General features: G+C 41.1%; 1 protein-coding gene across 2 annotated transcripts in view; it reads right to left on the bottom strand.

Moving 5' to 3' along the window:
* The window catches only part of CMTM8 (CKLF like MARVEL transmembrane domain containing 8), a 96,569-nt gene extending 81,473 nt beyond the window's left edge, over positions 1 to 15,096 (bottom strand). For both annotated transcript variants that reach the window (XM_073568710.1, XM_073568716.1), the window contains exon 1: positions 14,829 to 15,096. In XM_073568710.1, the coding sequence (XP_073424811.1) occupies positions 14,829 to 14,969 (141 nt within the window). In that variant the 5' untranslated portion in view covers positions 14,970 to 15,096. The remainder of the gene's footprint in view (positions 1 to 14,828) is intronic.
* Positions 15,097 to 16,017: the final 921 nt, after the last annotated feature.

The following is a 16,017-nucleotide window of genomic DNA, read 5'->3' as shown; positions in this document are numbered from 1 at the left end:
CCATTTTTCGCCCAGCATCCAACGACACCACCGGCCGGGGCGTCTCTGGCTCTGCACGGCTCGTCTAAACACTCCTACTCTGACACCGGAGTGTCCAACCAATACAGCACACGCTCCACTAGCAGGTGTTAATGGTAGCAACTGCAGTTCACCTGCATTAGTGACACGATAATCGGGAACCAGGGATTGGTTTAATCTGAAGCTGGTTAAGCACTTATTCATTCTATTATGTTATTAGATTGATCCCTTATTCTAACACCAATCCTGATTGTGTGCACTGTAGTGTTGGACCAGCTTGCCCAACTATGAGTAGACTTATTAGGGGCATCAATACTATTTATGAGAGCCAGCATTTTGTCTGTAGCACGGTACCTTTCATTTCACAACTTTTATTTATGGTTACAACACATACGTCTAAATGAGGCCTTAAAAACACATGTGAATTTGGCTTTAGGGTATGTGCACACCACACAACATCTCTTTCAAGATCAATCCAAAACCTGCTTGAATAAGCTCAAAAGAATGAATATGAATGTCTATGTAAAAATAACATGATGTTCAGCAGGGCTGTGGAGTCGGTAAGCCACAGTTGCGACTCCGACTCCTGGATTTTATCAGGCTCCGGCTCCGACTCCTTCATAAATGGCCAATTCATAACAACAAATTTACTGTTGTAAAATATTAAACATCGTGCTTATTCAGTTTCTCACTATCATATAAGTAATCAGACCACTTAGAGCAAAAACTACATTTATTAGAATACAATTAGAATATAGCAAATAACTTTTATAAACTTTTATAAACTGTAAGTAAATATGCAATAAACACTTTTATGCAGTTAATAAGAAGAAATCTATAAATTTGTCCTCAGAAAAAGTATTGCCTCTGTCAGATCCTCTTTCATGGATGCCCTCAAATCTGATCTAATTATTTTGAGAGCAGAGAACAACCTCCCTACACTAACTTGTGTTGGTGGCAAAGCAGTAACCACTCGGGCAACATCTCTGACAATGTCAGGATACAGAGGAATCGCTTGTTGCACTGTTATTTTTGATGAACGGTCAAATTTCTCAATTTCTTTTAGTGCACATGAAAAATTCTGCTGAAATGTACTGGCTGTGTTGCTTGATGGGGATGACTTCTTCTATGCGGGAACGCTTTGCACGGTCCTTGTGATCAAAATATTTTTCGAAATTAAATTCTTCATCAGTTGATGATGAGGGTGAAGATAGAATCATAGAATCGTAGAGTTGGAAGGGACCTCCTGGGCCATCTGGTCCAACCCCCTGCTCAAAGCAGGATTCGCTAAATCATCCCAGTCAGATGTCTGTCCAGCCTCTGTTTGAAGACTTCCAATGAAGGAGAACTCACTACTTCTCATGTCAGCCTGTTCCACTCATTGATCACTCTGTCAAAAAGTTTTTTCTAATATCTAATCTGTGTCTCCTCCCATTCAGTTTCATCCCATTGCTTCTAGTCTTTCCTTGTGCAAATGAGAATAAAGTTGATCCTTCTACAATGTGACAGCCCTTTAGATATTTGTAGACAGCTATTAAGTCTCCTCTCAGTCTTCTCTTTTGCAAACTAAACATTCCCAAATCCTGCAACCTTTCCTCATAAGACAGGGTTTGCAGACCGGTCACCATTCTGGTCGCTCTTTTCTGAACTTGCTCCAGTTTGTTGATGTCTTTTTAAAAATGTGGTGCCCAAAACTGGACACAATATTCCAGATGAGGTCTGACCAAAGAGGAGTAGAGGGAAATAATGACTTCACGTGATCTAGACTGTATGCTTCTGTTAATACATCCTAGAATTGCATTTGCCTTTTTTGCTGCTGCATCACACTGTTGACTCATATTCAGTCTGTGATCTATTAGTATACCCAAGTCTTTTTCACATGTGCTGTCACTTAGCCCTATTCCTCCCATTCTATATATGCTTTTTTTCATTTTTATTGCCCAGATGTAGTACTTTGCATTTCTCCCTGTTAAAAAACATTCTGTTAGTTGCTGCCCACTTCTCCAGTTTATTTAAATCTTTTTGAATCCTCTCTCTCTCTTCTCTAGTATTAGCTATCCCTCCTAGCTTTGTGTCATCAGCAAATTTAATCAGTTTACCCTCAATTCCTTCATCTAAGGAATTGATATGGCAGGACGACCAAATTCTTCTTGTTCCTCCTGACTGTTCTGCAACCCTTTCATCCTTACTGCTATTTCAAACAGAGCTTCTTTTCCTTTACTTAGCTGTTGATCATCTAGAAGAATCCGATGCATTGGGTCTACATAAACAGCTGCCAAAAGAATGTTATTTTGTAATAGTAGCTCCTCTCTCCGTTTCATTGATGTAGCAATGCCACTTGCAATTAACCCTCCTCTTTGGGACAGGCGAAACATCAGGTTCTTCCACTCCTTTAAGAAAATACCTGGAGTTAAGTCCTCTGCTTGTAATTTTTTAGTCACTGTAAATGGGTGCTCTAGCAATTTTTCCAGCTCAGTCACCTGATTCCACTGACTTTCATTTAGCATCAGTTGAGGGTTAGCCATGTCTACAAGAAAGGTTTTCAGTTCAACCAAGCGCTGAATCATTAAGTAAGTACTGCCCCATCGTGTGGCTTGATCAATAATTGCCCCTTTTCCAGCACGTCTCTTCAAAATTGAGTCAACTTTAGGGGTTCTGGCAACAGTAGCCAATTTTCTCACCTTGCCAATCAGTGCAGCAGCATGTCCTTCTTGCAGACTGTCTCTTATAGCCAGCTGTAGCGTATGCACAACACAGCGCATGTGATGAATGAAAGAACATATTGACACAGTTTCAACAAGATCATCTAAACTATCATGTTGCTGTTCATCTGAAGCAACTTCAGTTTGCTCCTCAGTTACAATACTGTGTTCCTCTATTTCAAACATTTCTGTGTCTGTGGACCCAGAATGTTCTTCTAGCTGCTGGTCACCATCATTACTCTCATTCATTAGCTTAATAGTACTTATCATATTTGAAGCATTGTCAGTTACGACAGAAAGAACTTGCTCTTTTTTAAGTTCATAGTCTTGCAGAACCTTTTCCACCAAGACCTGGAGAAACTCACTGGTGTGATGAGCTTTGGTGTCTTTTACTGCCAATGTCTTGGTAACTATTTCATTTTTGTCACAAACAAATCGGACATTGATGGCAAAATAGTTCACTCTGTGACGTGTGCAGGCATCCATTTTAAGAAACAGAAAGCGTCCCTTGAGAGTTTTTTTAAGTTCTTCCTTTTGTTTAAAAGCTTCTTCGATTACTAATTTTCTAATACTCTCTCTCTCCAGAGAAACACCAAGCTTGCGGGCCATTTCCCCATTCAGACACATAAAAGCTGGTCGTGAAAATAATGAAATAGGCACACTATCCTTTACAACAAGCTCTATGATCTGTTTTTTAAATGTATCTACTGTCATTGTCACAGTAACTTTGTCACTGACAAAATATCTTGCAACTGATGGCTGCAAAGTTCTCTGCTCCTTTGTTTGGCTGGAAGAGCTGGGCACTGGTTCATTGGTTTGGATGCAGTCTCTCATCCACTGCTTTCAGTACTTCTGGATGAAAGCGCTGTAAATGTCTCTTTAGATTAGAAGCTCTGGTAGGAGCATTTTTATCTTTGCCTGAATATGCACTCATCTTGGCTTCACAGCATTTGTTTTCGTCTGGATCATTTGTCATACACTGACAGACATAATGTTTTCTATCTTGAGTGATGGTGAAATGTTCAAATACAGCTGATTTAATGTCTCAGGTTTTTAATTCTGCATTCACAATCCAAATGACAATTGTTTTTCCTAAAAACAATTGTACAAAATTATTGCCAGGTCGTACAACTGATATAGTGGTCAGTAATACTGTTATTATTCCTCATGTACTCACAGTTAACTGATGCAAAGTTTGTTGAAAGGATAATACTTCTTACAGTCTTCCTCTTCTGAGTAGCAGGCAGCTGTGAGATGCTTGGAAGACGCACACCTAGTATGATCTAGTCTAGAGGAGGAGCTTTACTACTAAGAATTTGCAACACATTTTCACTTTCAGTTTCATACATTGTAAGTAGGGGGGTTGGGGAAGCATGAGGTTAACCAAGTATAAGATTAGATAAGGGCAGTGGAGAACAGTGACACACAAGAAGTAAGAAATGTCTCTATCTCCAGCAGAACTGCTTATCACTGTTGTTCATAGTTTGATAGAACATATATATTTGAGTAACATTTATAAAATTCATATGAAAGTTCAATTATGAAATATTAATACATTTTTTTTAAAGCTGGAGTCGGAGTCGGTACATTTCTACCGACTCCGACTCCAACCAAAACTAACTCCGACTCCACGACTCCGACTCCACAGCCCTGATGTTCAGTCTTATGCGTGTCCTAATAGTTTTAGGTGCGGTTTTAAAATGGTTTCACTTTTGGCGGTTTCCCAATACATAGGACCCCCAAAGTCACTCCGAACCTGGATAGATCCCTCAAAAAAAAAAATAAATAAATAAATAAATAAATTGTAATTTTCTTTGAAAAAAGTAAAAATTGCTGCTACATTTTTTTTTTTTTAACATCCTAAAAGGCTAACAAAATAAAAGTACATTTTATAAAATGGTGCTGATGTAAAGAAGACATGATGGAAATGTTATTTATTAATAGATTTCTGTGGTATGACTACCTGGATTAAAGGGATCATTCAAAGGTTGAAAATTGCAAGTTTTTTACATTTTTGACAAATTTCTGATATTTCTTTATAAATAAACACAAAACATATCGATCTAAATTAACTATTATCATAAATTATGATGTGCCACGAAAAACAATATCCAAACCACTGGGATATGTTGAAGCGTTCGAGAGTTATTACCACATAAAGTGACATTGGTCAGATTTAAAAAATTAGGCCCAGTCACTAAGGGGTTAAAAATGTATCAGTGCGAGAGTGTTCAGACAACTGCGTACATTTGTTACAGCACCACTCCAGCGTTGTTTTTTTTTTTGTTTGTTTTTTAAATGCAGCGCTGGAGTGGTGCTAGTTTTGTACCAGCTGCTGTCTTCATCTTTTATCCTCAGCTTTCTGGTTGGTCTCCAGCAGTTTGCGACCTGCCAGATTGCTCCAGTGTTTGCTGGACGAGCCGGAGGTCACTTTTCACTATTCTATTATTGGTGTAATAAGTTGGTTCTGTGGCCAGATCACATTTTTATTTGTGTAGTGTTAGGGCTTGTGATGACGCTGTATTATCAGTCTCAGTGTGATCCGTCAGAAAAAAAAACATTGGATCCCACTAGAACCAATGTTACTGTAGGGGCCCTGCACATACAGGTGCATCTCACAAAATTAGAATATCAAAAAGTTAATTTCAGTTCTTCTATACAAAAAGTGAAACTCATTATATAGTCTTTCCAAACAGAGTGATCTATTTCATGCCTATTACAGTCAATGAAAACCCAAAAGTCATTATAAAGTATTCTAATTTACTGAGATAACATCAGCTTGAAACACATGATTATAAAATCCGAAATGTTGGCCTACTGAAATGTATGTTTAGTAAATGCACTCAATCCTTGATTGGGGCTCCTTCTGCATCAATTACTGCATCATGGCGTGGCATGGAGGTGATCAGCCTGTGGCACTGCTGAGGTGTTATGGAAGCCCAGGTTGCTTTGATAGCAGCCTTCAGTTAGTCTGCATTGTGGGGTCTGGTGTGTCATCTTCCTCTTGACAAAACCCCTTAGATTCTCTATGTGGTTAAACTCAGACGAGTTTGCTGGCCAATCAAGCACAGTGATACTGTTGTTTTTACACAAGGTATTGGTATTTTTGGCAGTGTGGACAGGTGCCAAGTCCTGCTGGAGAATTAAATTTCCATCTCCAATAAGCTTGTCGGCAGAGGGAAGCATGAAGTGCTCTAAAATTTCCTGGTAGAAGGCTGTGCTGACTTTGGTCTTGATATAACACAGTGGACCTACACCAGCAGATGACATGGCTCCCAAACCATCACTGATTGTGGAAACTTCACACTAGACCTTGGAAATCAAGGTCCCAGAGTCTGGGGGAAGAGTAGAGTGATAGACAATCCAAGTTGCTTGAGGTCTAGTGTGACATTTCTAGCTGAAAGAATTACAGTCAAAACGGAAATCACATAATAAAAGATAAATGTACAAAAAAAATGCATTTGCATATTTTTACCTGCAGTGACCCACTCCCCCCCGCATCAGTGTTATAACCTTGTTTGAATAAAGCAGAGTTTTACCCGATACAGAGTGTCGCCCATTCATTTCTGCACCTGGAAAAAAGAAATGCTCACCCTCCCTCCTGTCCCACGCTGCGTAGCGTCTTCTTGTGAAGCCGGCAGCTGCCTTCAGTGTGTGACTGGAGCGTCACGTGCACGCAGTCGTCAGCTGCTGGTCTCTGGTCGTTAGTGTGTATTGGTTGTGCAAAGACTCCAGGACGCATATCCAGTTGAAGTTTCTGCTGGTGTCGATGGGCCCCTGACTCATCGGGCCCAGTTGCAGCGACAACCGAAGTTGTGCACCCCCCCGGCTACGTCATGGCAATCCTGCGTTTACAGGAGCTGTGCCCACGCAATCGTTGCCGGGAGCTTGGCTTACATTAAAGCACAGCCCTGGGCATTTTAACCACTTAAATTCTGTGATCAATATCGACGGCAGCATTTAAAAAGGAGGGAGAGGGAGGGAATCCCCACTCTCTGATTGGCGCCCCAGCCACATCATCATGAAATCCTGATTTTTGCCATGGCTAGGTTGCTAGGCTATGGAAAGCCTGTTAGACCATGGTCAGAGCAGGTATAAAGCATTGCAATGCATTATAGCAGCAACTGAGTGAAAAAAAAATTAATAAAAAAAAGCATGGCAAAGAAACAAAACAAATAAAAACAAAGCATTTTTATCATTCCGCTAAACAAAAAGTGGAATAAAACGCTATCAAAAAGTTGAATGTAACTAAAAATAGTGTCATTGAAAACGTTATCTTGTCCCACAATAAAGAAGCCACCATACAGCTCCATCAGCGGAAAAATAAAATAAATGATACTCAAAGAATAAAGCAGCCTTATCAGTTTTACAACATGCGAAATGGCATGACAAAACAAACAAACAAAAAAAAAAAATCTTGAATTGCAGAAGTTTGTTCATTCTGTCTACCAAAAACGGAATAGAAAGCGGTCAAAAAGTGTTTTGTGACAGAAAATTGTACCAATAAAAACATCAACTCATCTCGCAAAAAACAAGCCCTCACATGACTAGCGGCAGAAATAAGGAAAATAAAAATTATAGCTCTCAAAATGTGGCGATGCGCAATAAAGAGTCTTTTAGTGTGTGACAGCAGCCAAACATGGAAAAAAAAATAAAAAAATTTTTTTTTTTATATATATATATATATATATATATATATATATATATATATATATATATATATATATATATCTGCTATTGCACCGAACTGGAGAATAATGTCGTCTATTCACTTATACCTCATGAGAAACGGTGTAAAAAATACCGGCAAATAAAACCATCTCTTGCAATGCTTAGGACTTGTTCATTCTACCCCCAAAGATCGCAGTAAGGCTCGACTCACATTTATCCTGCGCTCTATGCTGAGCGTTTACACCAGGGTTTCCATGTAAATCTCTGAAATAAGTGATTCAAACAAAACCCCAGGCAGAAGATTCCATACAATGAGGCAGATGGAAACCCCCAGCCCCAAGATCTCCGCGGGGTCCTTCCAGATCCGGCAGGTAAGGTGGCTTCCCAGTGACTGCAGAGAGCAGATACTGGCATGCCTCCTTCCCTGTCTGGTAGATCGCCGATCTGATACTCTACATTGCAGAACATCAGATCAGCAATTTGATGTTAGAAAGTAATGTCCCATCCTGGGACAATGTAAAAAAGTAAAAAAAACCCCCCCCCCAAAAAAAACCATTGCATAGTGAGCCACATGCGGAAAGTAAGCAGAACAATGCATTCCTATGCGGGCGGAATCACCACGATTCCACAAAATTAATGAGCATGCTGCATATTTTTTCGCGATGCAATTCTGTCACGGGAAAATCCGCAGCATTAGCACAGCATTGCGGAATCCCATAGGATGCTTTTTTTTGCCCAGGAAAACCACATTTTAACTTCCTGCAATTTTCCCACGGAAAAACTAACGATTTGCAAGCGTAATTAGCTGGAAACCATAAAGTAAGTGGTCAGTGTAGAGCGCCGGATACATATGATTCCAAATGTTATGTAAAATGTTCCCAAAAAAACGAAGTCCTCACTCAGGTCTGTCATCAGTTAAAGGAAATATAGGGGGCTTCCACATTACTGGTAGCACAAAGGCTCCTCACCCACCAAAATAAATTGAGCAAATTCTCAGCTCCCAAATCCAAATGCCCCCCTCCCTTTTGAGCCCCAGTGTGCCTAAACCACATTTAGCGCCCACGTTTGGCATTTCTGTAGTGATGAGAGCCTGCCTAATTTACAGGTGCGTGTCTCCAGAAGCATGAGCTGGGCATAATGTACTGTTCACTACAACGTCAGTTTGCAATTTTCACTCCGCAACATCCACTGCTGCCTGTTTCCAGAAAATATCCATGGTGTCAAAATAGTCACTACATCTGTAGATAAATTTCCAAAGATTTCTAATTAATGGGGGGGGGGATGGATTCTGCTTTTCTAGCACTTAGGGCCTCTTTATATGGAATCTAAAAACTAGTCTAGGAAAATCTGCGCTCCAAGAGGCAAATAGCGCTCCGTCCCTCCCGAGTCACTCCGTATGGCAGAGTAGTACTGTACCGCCACATATGGGGTATTTCTACCTTCAGCAGAAATTGTGGAACAAATTTTAGTGCCATTTTTACTCATTTCCCAGTGTGAAAATGTAAAACTTAGGGCTAACACACAATCTTGGTAGTAAAAATGTAAATTATTTTTTCGCTGCCCAACGGTATAAAGTCTGTGACACACCTATGGTGTCAATATCAATATAATCACTGCACCCCTCGTTGAATTCATTGAGAGGTTTAATTGGTAAAGTGGGGTCACTTATGGGGGTTCTGCTGTTCTGGCACCTCTGGGGCTCTGTCAGTGTAACATGGCACCCTCAAACAAGTGCAGCAAAATCTGCACTGTAATATGGCGCCCCTTCCCTTCTGAGTTTTGCGCTGTGCCTCAAAAGTAGTTTTCGACCACATATGGGGTATCTGTGAACTCATGGAGAAATTGCACAACAAACTTTGGGGTCCATTTTTTCCTTTTGCCCCTGTGAAAATACAAAATTTGCAGCTAAATAGATTTTTGTGGGAAAAATGTGATTTTTTTTTTAAATTTTCACAGCTTAGGCTATGTGCACAAGTTGCGGAATTCCTGCGGGAAAACCGCATTTTAAATACCCGTGATTTTCCCGCGGAAAAACTAGCGATTTGCAAGCGTAATTAGCTTGCAGAATGTTGGCGTTTTCCAAGCGATCTGTAGCATCGCTTGGAAAACTGATTGACAGGTTGGTCACACTCGTCAAACACAGTGTTTGACGAGTGTGACCAACTTTTTACTCTTGAGGCCGCCTATGCAGCATCAGTAGTAAAAAGATCTAATGTTAAAAATAAAAAAAAAAAATCGTTTTTTTCCTCACCTTCTGACGTCCCGCGCTGCGTTCCCGATTATCGCGACCTGCCGGCAGGTCCGGTTCCCAGTGATGCCTTGCGACAATGACCTTTGATGACATCATTCCATTCTCGCGACGTTATCAAAAGTCATTGCTGCAATGCATCACTGGAAATGGGACCTGCCTGAAGCATCGCTGAAGCCTTGTGACGCTGCGAGAGACATCGGAAAGTGAGAATATGACGATTTTTTTTATTTTAATTCTATTTTTTTTACAGGGATATGGTACTCAGAGCCCAGAGGACAGTCTCCTCTCCTCCGGACCGTGGATACCATCCGCAAATGTTCTGCTTACTTTTCGCATGGTGGGCACAGCCATATGCAGAAAGTAAGCAGAACAATGCATTCCTGTGTGGGCGGAATCACCGCGATTCCGCAAAATTAATGGGCATGCTGCGTATTTTTCTGCAATGCGATTCCGTGGCGGGAAAATCCGCAGCATTAGCACAGCATTGCAGAATCCCATAGGATTGCATGGGATGCTGTTTTTATGCGTTTTTGCGAAAAAAAAAAAAAAAACGCTACGTGTGAACGCAGCCTTAACGTTATAAACTTCTAGGAAGCACCTGGGGGTTCAAGGTGCTCAATACACATCAAGATAAGGTCCCAAAGGGGTCTAGTTTACAAAATGCTGTCATTTGTGGGGGGGGGGGTTCCACCGTTTAGGCAAATCAGGGGCTATCCAAATATGACATCCGCTAATTATGCCAGCAAATTTTACATTCAAAAAGCAAAATGGCGCTCCTTCCCTTCCGAGCCCTGCCATGTGCCCAAACAGTAGTATTCCCCCACATATGGGGTATTGGCGTACTCTGGAGAAATTGCACAACAAGTAGTATCGAGCAATTTCTTCTATTACCCTTATGAAAATGCATTTGGAGCTATAAATTATTTTGGAAAAATGTGATTTTTTTTAATTTCATGGTTACATTATATGGTCCATTTTTTCCTGTTACCCTTGCAAAAGTAAAAAAAAAAAAAAAATTTAGGTCTAAAGGAAAATTTTTGTGAAAGAAAAGTAAATACTTTTTTCTTTCCACATTCCAAAAATTCCTGTGAAACACCTGAAGGTTTATTAAAGTTCTTGAATGAGGTTTTGAGTACCTTGAGGGGTGCAGTTTTTAGAATGGTGTCATTTTTGAGTATTTTCTGTCATATAAGGCCTTCAAAGTCACATCAAATGTCAAGTGGTCCCTAAAAAAAAGGTTTTGCAAATTTTGTTGTAAAAATTAGAAATCACTTGTCAACTTTTAACCCTTATAACTTCCTAACAAAAAAATTATGTTTTGAAAATTGTGCTAATGTACAGTAGACATGTGGGAAATGTTATTTATTAAGTATTTTGTGTGACATAACTCTGATTTAAGGGCATAAAAATTAAAAGTTTGAAAGCGTTAACATTTTCCCCAAAGTCCCGTTTTTTTCACAATTAAACGCAAGTTATATCAAAGAAGTTTTACCACTATCATAAAAGTGCAATATGTCACGAGAACATGTCAGAATCACATCAGATCCATTGAAGCGTTCCAGAGTTATGACCTCATAAAGGGACAGTGGTCAGAATTGTAAAAATTGGTCTGGTCAGGAAGGTGAAAATAGGCTTCGGGGTGAAGGGGTTAAACAAAGACTGGGGGTGCAGAGAGAAAAAAGCAGGTGGGAAGGTGTATTTAAAGGATTAGCCCTGCCATGAATCAACAGTGATCAGATTTAGTTTGAGCAATCATTCTGTGCTAAGAGTCACTTTAAAGGGGCAATCCAGCATCATTTTCATATAGCGAGGTGAAAGGGGGCCGTGACTTCAAGTTTACAGATAAAAAGGCCCCTTTACATTTAGTGATGCACCAGCGATCCTGACAACGATACGACGCGGTCAGGATCGCTGGTGCATCGCTAAATGGTCGCTAGTGAGCTGCCACACAGGCAGATCTCACAGCGATGCAGCGGTCGTTACTTACCTTTCAGACGTGGCGATCCTGACGTCCTCTGCACGCGTCGCTCGTCGGCGCCAGCAGGAAGCGCCCGACGAGAAATGGATCTGCGCGATCAGCGACAGACAGAGGGGGAGCCGGTCGGAGGTAAGTATCACACATAGCGATATCGCTGCTGCGTCACCAAATCGGTGATGCTTTAGCGATACTGCTAGCGATATCGCTATGTGTAAAACCCCCTTAACTCACACACACAATTAGCAGGCGTCACACACTTGTGCACCTGTCCGATTCTGACAAAGAAAAGATTATTAAACGTTGTAGGTGTACCTGTGTCATTTTAAATATTGCCAGTTTTAAAAGGAGGTGTCCCTGCACACCAACAGGAAAAACTAAAAAAAAACAATCAAACAAAAAAACAAACAAACACACTATCAATTTATTCATGCACATCACCGTCAGCTGCAGAGTATATATACATATATGTACCCAGAGTGAGTTACAGTCTGTCTCATCTTGCTTTTCTGCTCTTATTTTGGGCTAAATATACAGAGCCTGAATACAGACTGTACATATCGTGTAAACAAATCCTATGTAAATCATTAGACGTGAGCGTTTGTGCTGCCCCTTGGCAAAATTCACATAGACCCAGACCATGTTTTTACAAAACAGTGATTGCCACTGTGCTCCTCATAACAGCCACAGGGAAACATGTTCTCTGTACTGCTGTGAGACCGTGAATTAGAGCTGCTGGCAAAAAAAAAAAAAAAAAAAAAAATCACCCTCCGGTCTCCATGATCAGGGTAAGTTTAAAGGGAATCTGTCACCCCATTTTAGCCCTATCTGCTGCCGGCACTGCCATCAGGGGCTTATCTACAGCATTCTGTAATGCTGTAGATAAGCCCCTGAAGTTACCTGAAAGATAAGAAAAACAAGTTAGATTATACTCACCCGGGGGTCCAGTGCAGTCCGATGGGATTCCAGTCCTGCGCCTCCCATCTTCATACGATGCTGTCTTCCTTCTTACTTCTCCTTCGGCTCCTGCGCAGGCGTACTTTATCTGCCCTGTTGAGGTCAGAGTAAAGTACTGCAGTGCGCTGGCCCTCTCTGACCTTTCCCGGCACCTGCGCACTGCAGTACTTTACTCTGACCTCAACAGGGCAGATAAAGTACGCCTGCGCAGGAGCCGAAGGAGAAGTAAGAAGGAAGACAGCATCGTATGAAGATGGGAGGCGCCGGACCAGACCGCGACACCCATCGCCCCCCAGCGAGTATAATCTAACTTGTTTTTCTTATCTTTCAGGTTACATGGGGGGGGGGGAGGGGGCTTATCTACAGCATTACAGAATGCTGTAGATAAGCCCCTGATGGCGGTGCCAGCAGCCGATTGGCTGAAAATGGGATGACATTCCCTTTAAAGATCCGTTTAAATAATGCATCAGTCAACGATTACAGATTATTGGCCATATACACAAGTGATCATAAAAGTTTGCCTGGGGAATTGGGAAGTTTATGACTGAAGAAAAAAATATCACTAGTGGCAGCGTATGGCTACTCAAACACAGTGGATGCGCTGCCCATGATGTTACATGGGGACAGAACAATTGTAATGGCCCGTCTGCATGGAGAGTTAGGCCATGTGCCCACGTTAAAATTAGATGTGGAAAACTTGAAGGTAAAAAAAAAACAAACGCACATACATTATTTTTACTGTGTTTCTAAGGCGGAAATGCGTAAAAAAACAAACAAACAAAAAATCCTCTATCAATAAAGTTGTCAAATACCAGAAAGTAAACAAAGCAGCTTTATTTAAAACGTGAGACAGCAACAAAAGCCAAAAAACACGATAGAATGCAATGAAAAAACTGTAACAGTTAAATAATAAGTACAGAAACGCCGCAGAATCAAAAACTCACCAAAAGTTAATCGTGGAAATGTAACCTTAGCGTACAAGAGCACTTACAGCAAAGACACGGTGCATTAACACTGCCATCATTGGTAGGGTTTCTAGAAACGTTCATTTACTGTTCATAGCACAGTGTACACAGGCTGCTGAGCACCCGAAAAACAAACGCTTTCAATCTCTTGGCAGGATTGAAAAAAAAAAAAAAAAGAAAAAAAAAACATTGTTACAGTAGCCCATCATCAGATGTAAACAGGATAAGTGCTCCCAAAACCAATCACCGCCTGTGCACACTGAATGATTCATTACCGAGTACTGATGCAAAATTGGTGGTCACAGACTGCGGAAACATGAATCTGCTCTAATGCACAGGATAGTGGGGGTAGAGTGGAAGAGGTCAACTTTGAGGCTAATATGGCTAATCCAGTACCCCCCCCCCCCTCCTTCATGTTCTAAAAATATATCGAAACGCTACTGGACAACCCCATAAATACCAGTTTCCTAGATTATAAAGGAGAAAAAAAAAAAAAAAATTCTACCCCACCCTGCCCCTCCAAAGTATACTCAACTTGTAGATGGATACCTTTCCAGCAACCACTGATCGGCTACAGTGATCATCTGACAATGTCACGTGACTTCTGGGACACGGGGGTTTTTGCCTTTTTTTTTTTTTTTTTTCTCCCTTCTTCTAAAAACGTTATCTGGTGTACTTTGAAATCTAAGAAGAGGTTGTGGGGAACTCCTTTATCATGTTTCTTATTAAGTCGTCAGTAGTGTCTACAATACATCCTGTGTATGATGACAATCTCTGTACAGCGCTGCTCAATATGTTCCTGCAACATCAGCAACTGGTCATTAAATACTTGTCTAAAAACTAACTGAGCCACAGTCTGCAAGTCTGACCGGAGCGGGGAATGCAACAAACAATTATTTATAGAATGTAAAATATACAGCAATTTTGGGCATTTTCATTTAGACAGAGCTGAGGGAAAGAGAGGATTTGTAATCACACGTGAAAAGAAATGAATAAAGGCTGTGGAATTTCCTAGTTATGAATGTTTGTAATCAGCTACTAAACATGATGATGTATTTTGTGATGAACTTTTTCACTTTTCAGTTAAAGCTGGATTAACCAGAAGTGTTCCAGAAAATAAAAATTATATATTTATTTATTTAAGGAGCATTGTGAAATATTGTTTTCCGATTATGAACATATTACATTTAATAAACAGTACTGAAACAAAACTTAAAATGAATAATCTATAATACAAGTCTATTTGCCCATTGTCCTTGGCCGCACACACAGGTATGGGGGGTACTCACTATTTCTGCCAGGAGGAGGACCCCAGCTGGGCTCCAGAAGAAGCTCCTGTCATAGGACAGGCTGGTACTGCTGGAGAAAGCCTCGCTGTAGGAGCTGCTGGTGGTGGTCACAGTGTTGGACCTGGGTCTTTCCGCTTCCATGTCTCCTGAAGAAGTCCTCACATGTCCCTCCCCGGGGGCACAGTAATGCTGACCGCTTCCTGCCCAGGTGATTGTGCCCAGAGCACAATGGAGCAGTGAGCTCCTGCCTGGCCTCCTCCTCCAGGGGCGGACCTCAGGTAACATTCCTGCTGCACATGGCATGGCTGTCTGTACCTGTCCTCTCCTGCTGGAAAGTCTCCTCATCCTCAAACTTAAAGGAGACTGATGGAGCAATGAAGGGAGATCGAGTAATGATAAAGTCCTTGCCCCAACAAGCTGCAGGAGGGTGATGCCCCTGGTCATACAGAGCAGGTGGTGGGCACTGGGAGCCTCTGCCCTTCTCCATGACAGGCTGCAAACCCTGGAGGCTGGAGCTTCAGCTTTGTAAGGGCAGGTGGGATGGAAAAACCGGGATCTGATCACTGGACCAGAGATCCTGGACTATCAGCAGTTCACAACTCACTGTTATCTGCCTTGTCAGACATTATTCACACTGTGCTGTCACAGCATTAATAGGAACACACATGAGATTGTATTTGATTATGTTTTAGGTTAAGTTCCCACCATGAGTATTTGGTGAATTTTCTGCAGCATTGCTGCACCTACTAGATTTTATTAGGTTACTTGTGTTTTTTGTACGTTACGTTTTTGGTATGTTATGTTTTAGATTAAGCTGCTATCGCTTTTATACTTTCCTGATACTTGGCTTTGACAAATCTTGATTCAGTCATGTGTGAATTAAGGGCTTTTTAGGCTATGTGCCCACGTAGCGTTTTAAAACGCTCACTAAAAACCGCACTCCTTCCCAGAAATCACGCGTTTTTTTCCGCGCGATTTCACCGCGATTTTACCGTGATTTTCGCGTGCGATATTCAAGCACTTTCCAAGCGATTTGAAGCATCGCTTGGAAAGTGATTGACAGGTTGGTCACACTCGTCAAACATAGTGTTTGACAAGTGTGAGCAGCTTTTTACGCCTATGCGGCCTCAATAGTAAAAGATAGAATGTTAAAATGCTAAAAAAAAATAAAAAAAATCCGGGTATATTT

The sequence above is a fragment of the Dendrobates tinctorius genome, unplaced genomic scaffold (assembly GCF_039654945.1).
Source record: "Dendrobates tinctorius isolate UK_male_01 unplaced genomic scaffold, ASM3965494v1 ptg000005l, whole genome shotgun sequence".
Taxonomy (NCBI): Eukaryota; Metazoa; Chordata; class Amphibia; order Anura; family Dendrobatidae; genus Dendrobates; species Dendrobates tinctorius.
The sequence above is the reverse complement of the archived record's forward strand: the minus strand, read 5'-3'. Positions and strand labels throughout refer to the sequence as shown.